This window comes from Aethalodelphis obliquidens, unplaced genomic scaffold (genome assembly GCF_003676395.1).
Source record: "Aethalodelphis obliquidens isolate GAN/ISIS:26980383/991018 unplaced genomic scaffold, ASM367639v1 scaffold19, whole genome shotgun sequence".
NCBI lineage: Eukaryota > Metazoa > Chordata > Mammalia > Artiodactyla > Delphinidae > Aethalodelphis > Aethalodelphis obliquidens.
This window is the reverse complement of record NW_020837963.1, coordinates 28,755,942-28,769,726: the sequence shown is the minus strand read 5'-3', so window position 1 is coordinate 28,769,726 and position 13,785 is coordinate 28,755,942. Positions and strand designations below refer to the sequence as shown.

General features: G+C 40.0%; 1 protein-coding gene across 14 annotated transcripts in view; it reads right to left on the bottom strand.

Annotated features, from left to right (window-relative positions):
• The window catches only part of ATP9B (ATPase phospholipid transporting 9B), a 216,946-nt gene that overhangs the window by 173,376 nt on the left and 29,785 nt on the right, over positions 1 to 13,785 (bottom strand). For 13 of the 14 annotated variants that reach the window (XR_003435307.1, XR_003435308.1, XM_027118809.1 and 10 more), the window contains one exon: positions 6,870 to 6,978. Coding sequence is in view for 10 of the 14 variants with exons in the window: in XM_027118809.1 (XP_026974610.1) it covers positions 6,870 to 6,978 (109 nt within the window). In the remaining 4 variants the exon portion in view is untranslated. Of the gene's footprint in view, positions 1 to 5,493; positions 5,517 to 6,869; positions 6,979 to 13,785 lie in introns of those variants that run through there. The other variant, XM_027118810.1, reaches the window with a different exon arrangement.

Genomic DNA, 13,785 nt, shown 5'->3' with positions numbered 1-13,785 from the left:
ATCTCTTGATTTTCAAGGAATGATTATTACTGACAAATGGAGTCAATTTCACTAAAAGATGGCAAAATTTCATTCGACATTCCATAAAAATCTTTTTAACGTAAAAAAAACAGAGTAAGAATGTTAACAAGTGTGGGACAACACAGTGTTGATAATATGAATCAAAGATGCTAAAATACACAGGAATAAAGAATTTCTATACTCTGCACAGATAAGCTTCCTTTTTGGCAAGGAAACTGGACCACAAGAGACATGTAAATATGCAAATGTTCTCTCTCACATTCTCTCAAACACACACACACACACACACACGAATACGCAAACACAAGTACTTTACATAAGGCTCAAGTCACAGACATTTTTCTCTCTCTCCTATGTCTGAATACTTGAAAACATGTTAAACGACAAAACGCCAGAACTAGTAAAAGAAATAACTAAGGGACTTCCCTGGTGGTGCACTGGTTAAGAATCCGCCTGCCAATGCAGGGGACACAGGTTCGATCCCTGGTCCAGGAAGATCCCACATGCCACAGAGCAAATAAGCCCGTGCACCACAACTACTGAGCCTGCGCTCTAGAGCCCACGAGCCACTACTGAAGCCTGCGAGCCTAGAGCCTGTGCTCCACAACAAGAGAAGCCACCACAATGAGAAGCCCCCGCTCGTCCACCGCAACTAGAGAAAGCCCGCATGCAGCAACGAAGACCCAATGCAGCCAAAAATAAATAAATAAAAATAAATAAATTTATTAAAAAATAAAAAAGAAATAACTAAGATATACTGGAAAACAATCATCACGAGCTGTATGAAGGACCCAACAGCACAAAATTAATTCAAGTTTCATTTCTAAATATCAAGTTCCATGTTAGCTTTAGGTTTAAATTTGGGAAATACACTAATAGTGGTTGACATAACTTAGCCCTGCTGAGATCTGGCAGCTGATGAAAACACAAATAAACGAAGACTTCTGAATTGATCCTATCTGCTAGAATACTGACTGCATGAGCTCTTTAAAAAGCTTAGTTCAGGACTTATCCATATTTGAATCTCATCACGTTATCACGGTACCCAACACATAGTGGGTACTTAGTAAATATCTGTGGAAATGAATTGTGAACTAGCCATCTGGATGATTACAAACAAGGTACACAATCTATACATGACTCCCTAGCAACAAGGGAAAAAAACAGCATTGTCTCCAAGAAGCCAAAAGTAGAATGGCCACACAATTCCAACTCTTCGCAAAAGCTGCCAGGAAGTAGGAAAATCTACGTTATTTTCTCTTCCTTGCCTCTGCCTCTGGTGCTGTTCACTAGGAGACAATGAATAGCAGAAGTAGTCATAAAGAGAAAGGAAGGAAGCTAGCAGCAACAGGTATGGAAAATTCCCATGCAAGAAAAGCAGCTTATCAGGCAATGAAATAAAGGGCAAACTAAAAATCATTCGGTGCTCACTAAGGTCATATGCCAGAGTTAAAATATTCTCTGCTTCCAAACACAGCACCTTCAAGTCGTTAGCATATTTAACAGTGGAAGTGGCTTTCCTTTTCAAAAGAAAAAAATAACAACACAGAACATTTTCTCAATGTATTTTTACAAGAATGTGCTTCAGAACTCTAAATATAAAAAGTTCACATGCTGTAAAATGATACAACAAACTACAATAAATCACAGAAAGAAATCAATGCCATTCCAAAAATAAATTTTAAACTATACTCAATAATAAGCATACACATGCACTTTCTATGTACTAAGTTTTACTTATCAGTCATTTACATCAGAATAACCAGCCACAATGCAATGTGCCACAGCTGAAAGAACACTGAATTTGAGGTCAGAGGGTCCAGGTTCAAATACGAACTCTGCCAAGAAGGATGGCAACTTTGGGCAAATTATTCAGCATGAGTTTCAGGCTTCTCATTGTCACTGGAGACCACACCAGCCACCCCTGGGCGATGGTTATGTGAATGAGCACAGGGAAAGTGCTCTGACACACACGGAAGTCCAAAAGAGCAGCTGTCGCTACCGACATCTATCTACATGGGAAATGTCCATTTCTCAGATCACAGGCAATGAGGACCGATTTTTTTAAAAAATGTGAATTTTCACTTGCATTTGAAATGAAACCACTGAAATTGTTTTTAGAGTATTTTGAATTCAAATATTACAGAATTGTAAAAGACATACACCAGTCTGTCTTCCTCATCATTTTATACTATTTTAGGTGAAAATGACATAGTCAGCCACTTTAAGGTAAATGATTCGCGGCACTTAGTACATTCACAGTATTGTGCAACCAACTCTATCAAGTTCCAAAACGCGTTCATCACCACAAAAGAACCTCATACCCATTAAGCAGCTGCCGTTCCCTACTCCCCCAGGCCACAGCAACCACAATCTGCGTTCTTCATCTATTAACTTACCTCTTCTGCATATTTCAAAAGAATGACATCATACAATATATGACCTTTAGTGTCTGGCTTCTCTTACAAAGCATAGTATTTTCAGGGTTCATTCACATTCTATCATGTATCAGCATTTCAGTAATTGTTACAGCTAAATAATATCCCAATATCCCAATGTATGAAGAGACCATAATTTGTTTATCCATCCACCCACTGATGGACATCTGGACCGTCATCACCACCTTTTGGCAATTGTATACAGTGCAGTGATAACATGGGTATATGTGTATTTGTGTTTGAGTCCCTATTTTTAATTCTAAATTTATCTGGGAATATCTTAATTTCGCCTTCATTTTTGAGTGACAGTTTTACTAGCATAGAATTTTCTGTTGACGGTTTCTCCTTTCCCAATTTTAAAAACATCACCCCACTTCCCCCTGGCCTCTAAGGTTTCTGATGAGAAGTCTGCAGATGGCTCCTCACCTCACTGAGGACCCCCTGCATGTGCTAAGCCGCCTCTCTTGCCGTTTGCAGGGTGTGCTCTTGGTCCTGGGGTTTCAACTGTTTGATGGTAATGTGTCTTAGTGTGGATCTCTGCATTTATCCTTCTGGGGTTCAGTGCACTTCCTGAATGTGTAGATTTGCGTCTTTTCTCAAATTCGGGGAGTTAATGGCCATTATCCTTTCAAGTATTCTCTCTGTGCTCTCTCTCTCTCCTCTCCTTCTAAGATGCCCATCACGTGTACCTTAGTACACTTGATGCTACCCCACAAGTCTCTTAGGATCTGTTTATTTTTCTTCATTCTACTTCTTGCTCCTCAGACTGGATAATTTCAAGTGATCTAGGTTCAAGTTCACTGATTCTTTCTTCTGCCAGCTCAAATCTGCTACTGAAACTCTCTAGTGAGTTTCTCTCTTCATCTATTGTACTTTTCAGCACCAGAATTTCTTGCTTCTTTTTTTAAAACTTACATACCTTTACTGATATTCTCCATTTGTTAACATCTCATTCTGGTATCTTTTAGCAATTTGTCCATTGTTTGCCTTAGTTTCCTGAGCATATCTGAGGCGGATGACGTCGTGTTTGTCTAGTAAGTTCAATGTCTGGGCTTCCTCAGAGAAAGTTTTTGTTAATTTCTTCTGTGAATGGGCTACACTTTCTTTGCATGCTTTGTAATTTTTTGTGGGAAACTAGACATTTTGAGTATTATAATCTGGTAACCCAGGAAATGAGCTATCCCCCCCCTCTTCTGGATTTGTTTTGCTGCTTGGTATATGCTATAGCCATGTATATTTAGTGACTTTTCTAAACTATTTTTGTGAAGCATGTATTCTTTGTCACATATGGTGACAAAGAGGGGGGAGGGAAGGAGGGAGGGAAGACGACAGAAAGGAAGAACAGCCTCTTCCGCCTTTGCAGACTGTGGCTCTGTGCTGGGCACCCTGTCGCTTAGTCCGGGTTTACAGCTCTGCCTCAGCCTTCACTTCCGCCTGTCCTGAGCCTAGAAACTGGTCAGAAGCAAAAGACCTTCTCAGGCCTTTTCTGAGCTTGCATCCAGCTCTGGCCTTGAATGTAGCTTTCAAAATTCCCCGAGCAAACAGGGGCACTTTGGATTCTCTCGCATCTTTTCCTGCCTGGAAGTGACACTCTCGTGTGTGAACCCCAACTAATCTTTGCCCGGCGACTCCGGCTGTACCCGAGTCTGACACAAGGAGAAACGCCTGCAGCTTTTCAGCCTTCCTGCCCTGAACTCCAAGCTAGGTGAAAGACAGGCGAGTGAACTGGGTTAGTCCTTCAAGTAGCCCCCAGACAGGTTAGACAGACAGACACAAAGCTTTGCAAGCTCGTCCTGCTCTGTGCCCTCCAGGGCCGGGTCCAGAGCCCAGACTGGGAACATGGCTGCTGCTTGTCTTCCCGGCGGCTGCCATGACACGGAGTGGGTGGAGCAAAGGCAGGTGAAAATATTAAAAGGCTTTCCTACGATTTTTAGGAGGCCTTTTCCTGGATGCAACAATCACCTGGATGCTGTAAAGTTTGACTGTTTCCAGAGTTTGGACGAAGTTAGCTCTGCCACATTCTGCCTGATTTGTGGAGCTGCGTACTCTGTCATTTTTGCTGACATCACCACACCATTTATTTGTGAATGATACAATTAGTGCCCAGAAACAAATCTCTGCTCAGCCCAAATTCCACAATACAAAACAATTTAAAACATAAGCCAGGACCTATACTGTATTCCAAAATAGACAAACCAAAGTTACACCTAATTTACCTGGCCATTCTGAGGACTCTTTTCCCCAAAGCTAAAGCTTACCTTATTTTCTACAACACACCTTTCCTCTACCATGCCAATACTTTATGCATTAAAGCTTTTTAATAATTAATTTTTCAATTCAATTGAGAAAGAACAGTCTTTTCAACAAATGATACTGGGGCAACTTGGTGTTCACAAGCAAAAGGATGAGAAGCCACATCACATACAAAATACAAAATGAAAATGGGTCACAGACCTGAATGTAAGAGCTAAAACTATAAAACCCCTAGAAGAAAATACAGAAGTAAATCGTTGTAACTTTGGGTTGGCAAACTGTTCCTTAGATACAACCCCAAAACATAAGCGACAAAAAGAAAAAAACAGATGAACTCGGACTCATGAAAATTAAAAACTTTTGTGTATCAGGGGATACCATCAAGAAAGAAAAAATACAACCCATAGAATGAGACAATACAGTTCCAAATCACATATATCTAACATGGGACTTAAATCCAGAATATAGAAAGAACTCCTACAGCTCAACAATTAAAACAGATAACTCAGTTTAAAAGCAGGCAAAGAATGTGAATAAACATTTCTCCAGAGAAGATATACTAATGGCCAGAAAGCACATGAAAAGACATTTAACATCATTAGTCATTAGGGAAATGCAAACCAAAGCCACAGTGAGATACCACTTCACACCCACTAGGATGGCTACAAGTGTTGTTGAAGATGTGGAGAAACTGGAACTCTCTCACATTGCTGGTGGAAACGTAAAACGGTGCAGCCAATTACGAAAATAGTTTGGCAATTCCTCAAAAACATGGAATTACCGTGCAGTCCAGTAATTTCATGCCTAGGTATATATACAAAAGAAATAAAAACAATGTTCACACAAAACTTGTACACAAATGTTCACAGCAGCATTATTTATAATGGCCTAAAAGTGGAAACAACCCAAATGTCCATCCATATGATATATCATACAGTAGAATATCACCTGGCAACAAGACGCTAAGTACTGGTATGTGCTGCAACATGAATGCACCTTTAAAACATGATGCCAAGTGTCAGGAAACAGTGACAACAGGCCACACACTCCCTGACTCCATTTATATGAAATGTTTAGAACAGGCAAATCCATAGAGATAGAAAGTAGATCAGTAGTTGCCTGGGGCTGGAGTGGGATAGGGAAGCGGCAAGAATGGGAAATGCCTGCTAATAGATATTCAGAGCTTCTTTCTAGAATGTTAAAAACATTCTGAAATTAGATGGTGGTGACGGTTTCATAACTCTGTGACTATACCCAAAACTATTGAACTGTATATTTTAAATGGATGAATTTTATGTTATGTGAAAAATACTCCAATAAAGCATAAAAACACTTTTTAGACAATTAAAAAATAATAATAATTCATTGTACAAATGTCCATGTATAAACAGAAGACATAAACTCCACTCTAAACTTCTCCATTTTTAAACAGGCTCTGAGTCATTATGAATATCCATTTAGTTTTTCACTGTCACTTTCTACTGTCATCACGCTTACCTGTAATACCTTCACCCACTCTCTCCCTAATACATTGCTTCTTTTCTACAATGGACTGAAAAACCAAATAAACAACTCTCAAGAACATAAACTGGGCGAGGGTTAAAGCCTTAAATGAACGTTGCAGGGGGATCGGCGCACATCAGTTACCACTTTGGACCATGACATTTGTTTCAGCTGCTCAAAGCCCTCTTCCTTAAGTATAGTTCAAGGCCAAGATACCAGATGTCTGACCTTAATGACTGTGTTTAAAATATAAAGCAAAGAGAGACCTTAGAGGAAGTGATAACTACCCTTCACAGACAATGCGTACACACCAGTTGAGCTTCACGTGTCTCTAGGACACGTGCATTATATACAAACTGTAACAGCGCACTCTAAAACTATTAATATTTATGTATATGTATGTGTGCATGCATGTATTTAAGGGTTTGTGTATATATTAATATTCATAAACACATACATCCAAGCATCTAGAGAATGAATAAAAAGCTACCCTGAAACTATATGCATTATAGTATTATAAGAAAATTAGACAACACACAATCGCATAATACTATTTTCAGTAACTAAATTAAGACGTTTTCTTACATTTATGTTAATTCTAAAATGATGATTATATTAAACAATGATAAACTGAATTAAAAGTATCTTGCTCACCTCTTACTGTAAGCTTGCTGTATAGTTGTGAATTCACTTCCTTGTCTCGCTGAAAACGCCGAAATTCATCAATTGCTTCCCTCATGATAGTAACAGCCAAGACAAACCCCTTTAAACAAAATAAAGTATTTGAGAAAACTGGACTTCAACAAAAAGGGAAAATTCTTTTACTGTTTAGCTTTACTTTTTTTCGTTCAATTTATATTAGTTGTAAAATATACAATAAATGAAAAAAAAAGACAAAAAGTAACAAACACTACAAAAGGAACATAGTAATGCATAGTGAAAGATTTACAATTCTTACTATACCCCAGAAAACTTAAAAAATTCACACCTTAATGTATACTTCAAGCTAAACATCAGAAAATATTTAATAACCCAAAGAAAAAGAAATTAATCTTCAATAAACCCATGAATTATATTTAGAACACTCAGGCATTCAAATATCACATTAACAAAGACTGACATAAAAATCTTACAATACGTGCACTTAAATCTTTCTGATAGAATAAAAGCATTTAGGAACACAAAACAATTCCCATATATGACACTTACACATCAACTTCCTTACATCATGCATTACCATGCAAATGCATTTGAGAGCACAGGTATGGCCATAGTGCTCTTTTTCTCTCATTTTGTTAAGCAAAAACCTGAATAGATGAGTTTGATGCTATCAAAATAAAACTTCTGTATACTTGTAATCTATTGTGAAATCTGTTACTAACACATGGCTAACGTCCATCTTTTTTAAAGGCTACATATGTATTTTCTGACACACAATACAAGAATATTCTTCAAGTCAAGTTCCCTATGATTAAAGAGAGACCTCTTCAGTAGGCTTCATTTTAATGACAAACATGCTCCAGCGTACCATGTAAATTACACAACACTGGATGAATTTCCACTGAAAGTACAATAATCTCTTATTCCAGGTTTATTGTTTTTGGTTTTTTTTGAATTAAAAGAACACCTTTGTTTATTGACACGGAAATTTAAATTTTATATAATTTTTATATGTCATAGCATATTATTCTGCTTTTGATGCTTTTCAAACATTGAAAGTTTAAAAACCATTCTTAGCTTTCAGGCTGTACAAAACAGAGGGAGGTCCAGATTTGGCCCATGGTTTGCCATCCCTGCTTTTATTTATTTATTTTTAATTTAATTAACTAATTTATTTACTTATGGCTGCGTTGGGTCTTCGTTGCTGCGCGGGCTTTCTCTAGTTGCAGCGAGCAGGGGCTACTCTTCATTGTGATGCGCAGGCTTCTCATTGCAGTGGCCTCTCTTGTTGCAGAGCATGGGCTCTAGGTGTGCGGGCTTCAGTAGTTGTGGCATGCGGGCTCAGCAGTTGTGGCTCGTGGGCTCTAGAGTGCAGGCTCAGTAGTTGTGGTGCACGGGCTTCGTTGCTCCATGGCATGTGGCATCTTCCCGGACAAGGGCTCGAACCCGTGTCCCCTGCATTGGCAGGCGGATTCTTAACCGCTGCGCCACCAGGGAAGTCCACCATCCCGCTTTTATTGTTTTATATATTTTTAATTAATTTTTATTGGAATACAGTTGATTTATAATGTCGTATTAGTTTCTACCGTACAGCAAAGTGAATCAGCTCTACATAGGTTTTTTTCTGTCTAACCAATAGGCTAAAGTAAGTAGGCCTCTGGAGAATGTTTCTTGTGTTCAGAAGTGCAGTCCTCTTTAAGCAGTTGTGCCTGAAGGCTGGTGTGAGGCTCCAGGCTCAGTGCACACGGCCCAGTTCTCCACTCACTCAGTAGCCTTCAGTCTTGACGTTCATGGTACAGGCACCACCAGTAAGCAGCATCACTACTGCTCTCTGACTCTCAGTGTCATCACGGATCACCACCTGCTGACTGTGCTTCCCAGCACGCCTGAGGCCTAGACCACTCTCAGCGGTGATGTGGGAGCCTGGCCCAGGCCCCCTTGGTTCTCACGGCCACCATCACTACTGGGCCAGCCTCCCGCCTCCAGCCTCACTCCCCTCAAAGTCATCCCTCCACACAGTTCCCAAAGTATCTTCTGCAATATAAATTTGACAAATATGTGGCAAAATCCTCCTCCAGGGACGGGCCCCAGCAATTCACTGCCTGAAACCTCAACAGTCCCCGCTGTTTACGCTCCTTCGCTAAAGCACAGCCTTAAGGACAGACCTCTAGCCTCGTGGCCCACTCAGTGCCGCCTTTATCCTCCAACGCCAGGACACTATCAGCAGTCTCCTGCAACAGCATGACGCCTCCCATCCAGTCTTTGCCAGTGTCTTTCCAGTGGCTGCTAAAAGCACTATTTTAAGAAGTATTCCAAAGCTACTCTTGGAATCATAAAGAGAAGCCGTGAACAGCAGTTGCTGGTGGGCCCCACCCACAGAGAGGAAGGCAGGCACGGCACGTGCCAGGGATTTGCCATCACCGCCTGAGGACAGCTGACGATGGGCAGGGTGACCCTCACGTAGCAGGACCTTTAACACACATTTTGTTTTTAGTAACAGTTTTGTTGAGATTAATTCACATACCTTAAAATGCTTTTAAAGCATGCACGTCACTTGTTTAGTTTATTTACAGAGCTGTGCCTCTATCACCATCATCTAGAGCATATTATTTATTTATTTAATCACCCCCAAAAGAAACCCCAAGAGCAACCAGCCCCCATTCCCCCTCCGGTCCCCGCCCTGGAAACCACTAATCTACCTTCCGTCTCTGTGGATTTGCCTATTACGGGTGATTCGGTAACCTCGATGTTTAGCTTCCTGACAACAGCCAAACTGTTTTCTAAAGCGATTACACCAATTTTCATGTGTTTATTGCCCATGTGTATATCTTCTTTGGAGAAATGTTAATTCAGATCCTACACCCACTTTATAACTGGGTCAACTTATCTTTTAGTTGTTAAGCTGGAAGAGCCCTTTATATCATTCTGCATACAAGTGCTTGTCAAATATGTGACCTACAAATATGATGTTACAAACACTTTCTCCCACTCTGGGTTATCGTTGTACTTTCTTGATGCTGTCCTCTGATGCACAAAAGTTTTTAGTTTTGATGAAGTCCAACTTACTCAAGTTTTTTCTCTTGTCACTTGGGCTCTTAGTGTCCAAGATCACAAAGATTTACTTCCATGCTTTCTTCTAGGAGTCCTACAGTTTCAGCTTCATTTAGGTCTATGATCCATTTTAAGTGACGGTTTGTGTATGCTGTGGTAGGGGTCCAACTTCATTCCCTCCCACATGCTGTCCAAACGTCCCGGCACCATCTGTGGAGACTACTCTTTCTCCATTGAACCGTCTTGGTACCTTGTTGAAAATCCATTTGTCATAAATGTTTATTGTATCCTTTGATCTACATACCTATCCTTCTGCCAGTACCACATTCTCTTGATTACTACAGCTCTGTAAGAAGTTTCAAAATGGGGAAGTATGAGTCCTACGACTTTGATCTACTTTTCTAGGTTGTTTTGGCTACCCTGGGACCCTTCCGTTGTTGCATGAATTTTAGAATCAGCTTGTCAATGCCTGCAAAAGAAGCCAAATGGGATTTCGATTCAGATTGCGCTGACTCTGTAGATCAGTTTGGAGAGTCCTGTCATTGTAATACTAAGTCTTTCAATTCTTGAACATGAGACGACTTTCCATTTACTTATATCTTAATTTTTTTCAAAAATGTTTCATAGTTTTTGATATGCACTTTAGCTGAATGTATTCCTTTTTCCTTTTTGATGCCGTTATAAACAGAACTGTTAGCCTCACTCCATTTGCAGGCGGTCACGCTAGTGCGCAGCAGTGCAAGTGAGGTCTGTACATTTACCTCGTACCCTACGGCTCACTAACTTGTTCCAATACTTTTGTGTGTGCATAGATTCCTTAGATTTTCCTATATACAAGATCATGCCATCTGCGAATAGAGACAGATAGCTTTTCTTCTTTTCTATCTAGATGCCTCCTATTTCTTTTTCTTGCCTAACTGCACTATTCATTTTACCTTCAATAAAATGTTGAATGGAAACAGTGGGAGTAGCCATCTTTGTCTTGCTGCTGACCTTAGGGGGAAGCATCCAGTCTTTTACCATTAAAAGTATGTTAGCTGTGCAAAGTACAAAATTTTAAGAACAAGAGAGATTTCTACATTATGACCAAGAATCTCCATACTAGAGGGAAGTATGTGCTCTAGGGACAAATGGCCAGCCTCTCCAAAGCTGGTGACTTGTCATGACAAAGCAGTGATGAAATAAAGTGGTCGTCAAAGAAACTATTAGTTGGGGGCAGAGAAGTACTCTTATCTTGAATGCAAATTCATCATTTTATTAGAGCTAGGGTTAGCAAAGGTAAGACAAAAATAAAATAAAATAAAAGCATCAAATATCAAAAACATTAGCTTTAAGAAATTTAGTATTATCAAAAGCCTTAAAATTTATACACATATTAACCAAGCAGCTTCACTTCTAGAAACTTAGCCTAAAGAAAAAAATAAAATAAAACCAAGGATCCCAGCACTGAATATGAAAAAAATGGAAACCTGAAAGTCCAAATAAGAAATTTATGATACTCTATATGATGAAATATTTTATTTCCCTAATTCAAAGATGCTGTTGATTTTAAGATACATCATTATTGGGACTTCCCTGGTGGCACAGTGGTTAAGAATCTCACTGCTAATGCAGGGGACACAGGTTCAAGCCCTGGTCCAGGAAGATCCCACATGCCATGGAGCGACTAAGTCCATGTGCCACAAGTACTGAGCTCGCGTGCCACAACTACTGAAGCCCCCGTGCCTAGAGTCTGTGCTCCGCAACAAGAGAAGCCACTGCAAGGAGAAGCCCGCGCGCCGCAACAAAGACTAGACCCTGCTCACTACAAGTACAGAAAGCCCGTGCGCAGTAACAAAGACCCAACACAGCCAAAAATAAATAAATAAATAGATAGATAGATTTATTTAAAAAAAAAAGATACATCATTATTAATTTAGTAACAGTCCTGGTGGGAAGACAATATCACTTTAAATACATAAACCGTTTATAAGTCACAATTTCAGTAACATGAAAAATATGCATCTATGAATCCAAAAAATACAGTTCTATGCAGCCACTCTCGTGTAGGAGAATATTTACGGTTACAGACTCATGTGACGGTGTGGAAGTAATTCCTTAAAACTCTACCTGTGACTGACTCACCTTGAGAGACAAGAGGAGAGTGAGTGTCAGGAATGCTTCATTTATACAATGAAGACAGTATTTTTAAAGAAGTGCTTTCTATCAGACAGGCATATCAGAATCACTCAGACAACTGTTTGCAACACAGATTTGCTCAGGCCCTACCTGAAATATGTACCTTTACCTCTAATCTCCAGGGAACTGACCCCCTCCCCCACCCCGACATACAAATGGTATTTAAACTCTCCAGATGAATCTAATTTTTACCCTTTAAACCTACAGCTTAAAGACAGCAAAATTTACCTCTGAATTTATTAAGTTTATAAACCACAAGAACTGTGCTAGTTCCTAGTGCTCCTAAGAACTCAAGGAGTGAACGCAAGCTGCCTCTTCTAATGTGATAATATCAGAGAAGATGCACCAAAGAGGGGCAGGTCCCAACTTCTAAAGACAGGAGTTCAACACCCCTAAGAGGAAGCAGAGTCCCGGTCACAGGCAAGGACTACTGACAGCTCTAAGCTGCTCCAGGCCTCATTCCAAGTCTAAGGTTCCTCTGGATACATAATAGACGGGTAGGACCAGAAACAGCCAAGAGGGGTCCCTCCCACACCGTCATGCCCACCTCTAGCACATATATTCTGAGAAGACGCCCAGTGACCAGCCTAGGAACATAAAACAGATCAAAGGAAAGGCAAGCTGATGCCACCATTTCCTTCTTGACCACTGGAGTTACAACCAATGGGCCTCTACCTTTCAAGTTTACATCTTCTGAGGTTAAGACCTCAGAAGAGGTCTGCGCTCATAACAGATGGGTGGTTTAGGGAAGATATGGATACACAAGTCTCCTGCAGGAGCAGCTGGGCCTGCCCATGACCTCAGCACCAACCAGGTCAGAGATGTCGGCTACAGCACTGCTATCCAGAAAAAAACAAAACTGCACACAAGAGGGTCACAGTGACATGCTGTCCCCCAGAATCAACAGCACTGGTGCATCAGCACTGATGACAAGAATATCTCGCATGGCCTGTCCACAGCCCGTGATGAAATCTTACATCACAAAGTGGGATCCTTTTCTATTTCTCCATATAACCCAGGAACCATATGGAGTGAGTGTCAAAACAATATATAATTTAGCAAAGAGAAAAAAGATTTTATTATGTTACCACATCAGTTTACCTTTGAGGGATTATTATATGCCAGACACTCCTACATATTTTAAATGAATTACCTTTTAAATGTCACAAAAACCTTAGAAGACGTGTACTTTTAGCTCTAACTTACAAATAAGGAAACTGAAATACAAAAAGAAAAAGTAACTCAGTCAGGGTCACAAAGTTCATGTAAACAGTGGTTGTCTCTGGATGGCAGGATTCCAAATGATTGATTTTGTTTTCTCCTTTTCATACTTTGCCCACACCTCCAATTCACAGAGACACTCACAAGAAAGGGTGGATAGAAGGAAGGATTTTAAAATCAGGCTGAAAATCAGAGTCCCCCACAGACTGATTTCCAACCTACACAGCCTGTCTGGTTTCCAATTATGTATTAACAGAGCACCAGGAAGATATTTTATATGGAAGATGTACAGATTAAAAAATCCATATTTTCTTTATCTAAAAACCTTTTGTATGGATAGATCTACTCCACCTTATTAATTTTGATAGAAGCATTACAACCCATTTTGTTACTCTGATTACAGCAGCTTTGCCTTGAAGAAGTGTTCTGAAATCTGAACAGTATGAAGGGTAATATTCAT